Raw genomic sequence first — 6,848 nt, 5'->3', positions numbered from 1 at the left:
TAAAAGTGGTTTGTTTTTTTTCAGTTGGTTGTTTTCTGTACCTGTGCCATTTAAATAAAATGTGTTTTTAAAAGTGGCTTAGAAAAGAAAACTGGGTTAACTTTGTATATAAATCTAGTTCTGTGCTTGGACACTATTTTCACTTAAGAAAAAAATTAATAAATTTTTCTTATGTGATGCGCGTAACTTCTAAAGCCATTATCTACTGGTTAAAAACAAATATTGGGGGTTTGGGTTTGGTTTTGTTGGTTTTTTTTTTTTAGTTAAATGCAATATTAATATATAAGAATGTAAAACATAATTTTTCCTTTTATTTTCAGAGAACTGGATTAGTGAATGTAAGCAATGTTTGTCAGTGTGACTTCAAAATACTGTACTTTGGCATTGATACACCACATCTGCCAGTGGCATGCAGAAGTATTTCCAAGGATAACTTAGTTATTTGAAAACTGCTGTGTTTGCAGTAACTGACATTTGCTGAAGCAAGAGGGGTTTTTTGTTTATTTCTTTAAAAACTTGACATTGAAAGTAATTTTTGTTAAGACTTATCTCAAGCTTTTTTTGAGAGAAGCTTGCATTTCCTCCTAATGGAGGAGAGCATACCAAGAAATATGTGTTTGTGGCTAACTGGGAAAAAAACTCAGCTTCTTGTTCTCATGGATGTAATTTTCTAGCTTAAGGAAGAAAACCAGAGTTTACTAGAGCAATGTTAACAAAGTCATGAAGAAAAAATACATTTGAAGGTCAGCTTTTATTTCTTTCAGATAAACTTGATTGAAATTTTACACTTGCCTGTCAGGTTTTGTCACACAGAATGCTAATGGTAACGGGGTGTGTTTTCACTCTTTGGAAGTTATACGGGAAGGAGCTATTCCTTCATTTGATGCTTGGTCTGAACTTGTGTTTACTCGTGTGTCATATGAGGAAGTGAAAAACTAATAAACTGAATCCAGTGAGATGAGAATATTTTAGTAAAATTATTCTCTAAATGTTCTTCCGGCCTTCCCTCTTTTTTTATTTGCTCATAATTGAGGTGAAATCTAGGCATTATTTAAGCCAGTAGGTTTTTTTGCCTTGAAAAAGTAAGCTAAAACTATGGACTTCCCATGGCTTCTTTAAGAAAAAGCAAAAGGTGAATTTACTTACAGTGCGGCAGTTCCCAAATGTTGTGCATTTATCACCTGCACAATTTTAGTAATAGGAAATAAAATAATTATTCTTTTTCCCTAACACTCATGCTCTTCAACATAAGGAAAACTGAGCCGAATTCTGATTCTGAGAATGTCAGATTCCTGCTGCATTTTGGTTTTGATAACCTTTCACGTGGAGACTCTTCCTCCTTGATACGGGTTGAAAACGTGTTTCTTTTTACAAGGTTCATCACACAAATGCTCACTGGCACAATAGCTTTTACTCTGTTGCAGCACATTAGGTAACGATTCCTTCCTGTCCAAAGTCCAATGAAAAGACTTAATATCCAGAGCAATTCTGAAGACTCAGAAAAGATAAGTTTTGATACCGTATTCTGTCTCTGCTCACTGTTGCTGGTGATTGTTTTCTGCAAACGGTCTTCATCCACACACTTGATCTGGAGAAGTTGTTCTGATTTATGTCAAAGAATCTTCAGAGACTTTTTTTCTTTTTTCTTTTGAAAGCAAGAGTGTATTTTGGATATTCTGCAGTCAGTCTTCATTTTAAATAAAATTGCTATTTTTCACTTTACCCAGTCATTGATGCCTTTATATTTGGAATTGTAGAAATTACATGTGGGAAATTAACTATTGCAAATTCTTTTATATGTTCTTCATATACCTTGAAGGTATTTTGCAGGTGACATCTACATTTGGATAAGGAAGATAAATATTACTTAAAAGGTTGTATTTCTTTTAAGGGTTATAGCTAACCAGTGTGACTAAAGTATGTGATTTCCTGTTAGTGTTCTTGATTTTGTTTTGGTTTGTGTAGTACTGTTACTGAGGAGTAACTTAGGGTGCAGAACTTCTGGTTTTAAATATGCAAATCTACATGATTAGGTAGTTACTGAAAGCAACGTTTTTAATACATCTCCTGAAATATTGGGAATCTGTTGTTCAATTGATAGTGTATTTGTCTTGAGAGGAAAGCACTCCTCGCTTTATCTTCCAGGCTGAGCAAGTTGTATTGGGGAATAAAAAAGTGTGGCAGCTGAGACTGCTGCAGGCAATCCAGAAAATATCCCAGGTATTTCTGAAAGCATTGATCCAGGTCTCCCAAATGCCAGTCTGTGTCCTTTGGCCAGATGACACACGAGTGGAATAAAGCAGTTTTGACATGATACGAGCAGAATTTTTCCAACTCTTTTGTATATTTAATTTTAAGTTGTTCTAGAAGATACTTCAGAAGCTTAAGACAACCTTTCCTGTTAAATAAATAATTTATTAGGTACCTTCTACGTAGTTCTAAAAATGTATTTTAGATATTTAGATGAACATTATTCATGAAAGCAATAAAAATGTCCTTACTCAAATAGAATAACATTTTCAGTAATATTTTCAGATTTTATTCAAAATAAGTGCAGCAGTAAGCTGGATAATCCTAGAACTACTGCATATGAAGTCAGACTCTAGCAATGAAGGATTTCTACTTTTACACAATAGTTTTTGTGCATGTACCAGTTTCACTGGTAGCCACAGCAACTCAGAAATACGTTGGTCTGCAGCATGCTTACACGGTGTGGTCTCCCAGCTTCAGAAGCTCAGTATAATATGACCTGGGATCACTGCTTAAGACGAAAGCTGCCATTTTGGCTTGGATTTATGCTGAAGGAAACGCCACTGCCTTCCTGCGGCACCCCACAAGGGGAAGAGGTAGATATAGTTTAATACACAGGTAAGTAGGGGCATAGCATGTCTGATAATATTCCTAAAGCAAAGACAAAAGAATTATGCATTTGTTCTTGTGATTTTTCTCGATTCAGTACAAGCTGTAATTAAGTAAACTAAGAAGTAGTTTGCCATTAAGGAGGTTCTGTGCCTTATGTGGGTTTTGCTCTTTCTCTTTGAAGAAATGTGGAAACAAGTTCTTATTGGAGTGAAGAATCACATTTATTCATCCTGATCCCATTCCGCAGGTCTTTTTCTCACTATCATTCTAGAAATTGTCTTGGTATGAAGTGTAATTTTTCTCCCAAAGCTCAGAAAGCTGAGTCATCAGACTTTTAAGCTGGTTCTTCTAAACAGGACTGAGTTTGGGAAAGATTATTTAACAAGTTGCATCGCTTTGCTTTCTGAGGTAGGTCTGGAGTGTAAACCTGCAACATGATTTGTTTCCACCTCTCGAGTAAGTGGAAGTCAGATGTTCAGCAAGTACCTGCCATGTTCTACAGCAGTACAACAATGATGCCTAAAAGCCTTAGTCTTGCTCCCTGTTATGAGTAATTAGTCTTAGATCAAATTCTTAAGTGTTAAACTGAAACAGTGCTAGTCTGGCTTACACAGGCTTAAAGTAAAATATTAATACGAAATACTGACCTACAGCACTTTGGTCCATCAGATTCACAACATGTCTTCTCATTGCCATGGTTGTTCAACATGGCCTTCTCAATATGGGAGAAAGAGAGTCGCCAGGTGTTTCCTGAAGTGGAGCACAAGATTGTTCAATTGTTACATAGCAGTAACTACCAGTGTCCTTAACTAGAAAAAAAGATAATTGACTTAATTCTGAATAGCAGCAATTTCTTTACACTTTAAAGAAAAAAAAAACACACACACACACACATAATTCATTGACTACAATTAGCTAATTCCTCCTTAATTCCCCAGCTGCTCCACACAAAGACAATTAGAATGTTACTGAAACAGGATATAGTTAATTGTTTGGATGCTTTAACTATGTTCTTAAGGATAGTTGGATTTACTTTAAGCTTAATTCTGAACTTTCCTGCATTTGTTGAACATGACTTGGGGAATTACACTGCTCATAGAAATCTACTACCTTTGAATTTCTGTTCTGTAGCCTTAGCCTTACTGTGTGACCATTCTGGTTCTGAGTTAAAAAGAAAAAAAAAAAAAAAAACCAACAAAAAACCAACTTCACCATTGTTTTCAACTTCTTTGTGCAAGTAATAGGCTTGCGAGTTTGGTAAGGTGACTGTTTTAAAGCATTTATTCTTGTTCTTCTGGTCATGTTTCTGAAAACAATGATTAACGTAGCTCATTCCCCTGTTTTTAAAACACAGGGATTCATTTTTATCCCCCTTACATACATTAGACTGTTGCCCTCACCTCTTTGGTTCAGTTACTCTCTGCATTTAACTTTCACAGGAAGAGACAGCCTAGCAACACAGTAATGATTTCTTTGGTGTTGATAAGATGGGCATGCTAATTTTTAAAAAAAAATACCAGATTGTCTGAACTCTTTTTGCTGAAATCATCAGTTCTTGTAATACAATGACAAGTTGGGATGTTTCTGCAAACTAAGGGAGGCTTGGTGTGACAATCATCTGGAGTGAAAAAAAAAAACACCTATGTTGTAGTCATACCAGAGTTCACAAGATACATTATTTCTCATTGAGAAAAGTACACAGTTTATTTACTTCCTGCAGAAGTATGTAACCTGTCTATGCAGGACCACTTACAGGGATGTTCCCTGCCTTTTTAGAAATCTCCTTTTATTTTTTTTCTTACAAAGCAAAGGAGTGGCTGTTGCTGTTAAGTACAGCACTAGCACAGGAAAGGTTCATATCTGTGTGTCTGACTTAGATTTAATGTAATGCTCTTAGGAGAGGTTAGGATACAGCCTAGCCGAGCAGTTTTGCCTTTAGATCTCTACAGGACAAGCAGTGTCACCAATCTGATGTTTTAAAGAGAGTTTTCACCTGTTATCCTTATGCAGGATAAGGTAAAGATCTGTACCTTGAAGGCAGAATAGTGAACAGAATCTGGACACCCTTTTTATAGCACTTGTAAGCAATCAAGTTGTAGAGAAGATATGTCAGAACTTATCGTCTGTATGTAAGGTACCTCTTAGAACCTTTTCTCTTTTGTTTTGTTTGGCTACTAAATAAAGTGATTGATTTCTGAACTTTTGCCTGACTTTTCTTCCCAGCCACTCTTCAATTTTGAGGCCATCCTGTGTGCTAGGTGGCCAGCTCTGCTGAACTTTCAAAGTCAAGATTATGTCCACTGATACTTCTGCTTGAGAATTTTTGATCTGAAGAGTTATTGCAGGGCTTCCAGGCTTTTTCCTTTTCACAGTTACTTCTGCATCTAGTAACAAAGAAAAAATGTTTGGTTTTTTTAATATAGGTATATATTAGAAAGCTTTTTGAAGAATGTGAAGGTTTTTACTTAAGAAGAATTCATATCAATCAAAATAAAATACCTGGGTTCAGTCACTGGCTCTTTATCCTACAGGATATGGATTTTAAATGAAATATTAAAGGTGGCCTTTTGAGGAGTTCTATGAAATAAGGAACACTTTTCTTGAACTGTTGTGTTTGCTTAATTTACTGTGTCTACAGAATCAGAAATACAGTAATGTTTTCCAATATATGTTTTCTATATAGATCAATATAAAATATTAGGTAATGTACAAAAGAAAGCTCTTCCCTCTGGTACCCGTTCAGCAAATGGCTCTCTGTACACAGCCGATAGATTCGAAATACATAGATCATGGAGGAAGTACCAAGCATGCGACAGAACTCTTAATATTCATTATTTTCATATGGACAGAGGATTGCATAGTGGATCAATGGGTTAATCGCATATGATTAGCTCTGATGGATTTGTGGCGATTCTTAGCACAAGAGCAAACTTGAGATACTGGGGACAGGAGGGGTTACAGTTACAGCTACATTGCCACAAAGAGACAGCTGACTGGGGAGGGGGGGGGAAAATCACATTTTATTAACAACAGGGCAATGCATATGTGCAACATAACTGGATTTTTAGCACCCCTAGGTGAAGCTTGTTCTCTCAGTACTTACCTTTAATATTTTTTACTTCTTGTTTAATAATGTCTCGTAGTGCTTGAAGCATTTTAAAGGCTGATAATTTTCCATCTTCATCTACAAACTTCAACAAATCTTTTTCTTTTGGATTTCTTTTGAATCTTAGGTAATAATAGGCTCCAGTGTCATCGCATTCATCCAGCTGAAGCCTCACAACAGGCATTACAAGCATGATGTCAAACTCATTTGGTTCAGATATCTGCAAAGTACAAGAATACAACAGTCAGCGTGCAGCTTAGGTTCTATTCTCTCTAGGCTTTTATACCAGTTGCAGTTTACAACTGCCAGGGTGTACTTCTCACGTCTGGTGTGAAATACGAGCTTATTTCTGTGGATCTGTATTACAAGATTGCTGTGCGTTTGAGTGGAGAAGAGCAATTTACTGGTAACAGTTCATGTCGCAGCTTTCCAACTTACTAATTTTTAAGAGAGTTTTAAGATTCTTAAGCTGTTCTGAGTAATGCATAAATGCTGATCTTAGTCATCCTTTTGCACAAAGGAACCAGCTGTGAGGGAAAACATTGCATTGCTGTACCTGAAGCTGGTTAAAAAAAAAAAAAAAAGTGTCCCCATGTTTGAGTTTGTTTCAGATTGAGCTAGAACCAGAAAAAAGGAACTGCTATTTCTCCTGCTTTTTGGAGGGGGAAAAAAAAAAATGGCACTAAGCCTTTCATACAGTGCTATACCCGACTCGCCCTCCGGTTACACCGGGCTTACCTGTGTGCTGTGCAAGGGCCGGGGCTTGCCGGGGTTTTAAAGCGAGTCCCGTTCTGGCAGCGTCTCTTACTAAGTGCGCATACATTCATCTTTCCGTAGGTTAGCTATTTTATAATTAATTGCTGTTAATTAACGTAGTAAT

General features: G+C 36.4%; 1 protein-coding gene across 1 annotated transcript; it reads right to left on the bottom strand.

Moving 5' to 3' along the window:
• Nucleotides 1–2,055: 2,055 nt before the first annotated feature.
• MB21D1 (Mab-21 domain containing 1) lies at nt 2,056–6,188 on the bottom strand (the record flags this gene model as incomplete). Its single annotated transcript, XM_009704709.1, has 4 exons — nt 2,056–2,398; nt 3,510–3,612; nt 5,001–5,246; nt 5,966–6,188. Coding segments are annotated over 4 exons (915 nt in total), but the record flags the coding sequence as incomplete, so codon positions are not given.
• Between the last annotated feature and the right edge of the window lie 660 nt (nt 6,189–6,848).

The sequence above is a fragment of the Cariama cristata genome, unplaced genomic scaffold (assembly GCF_000690535.1).
Source record: "Cariama cristata isolate BGI_N322 unplaced genomic scaffold, ASM69053v1 scaffold4607, whole genome shotgun sequence".
NCBI lineage: Eukaryota > Metazoa > Chordata > Aves > Cariamiformes > Cariamidae > Cariama > Cariama cristata.
This window is presented reverse-complemented; position numbering and strand designations above follow the sequence as displayed.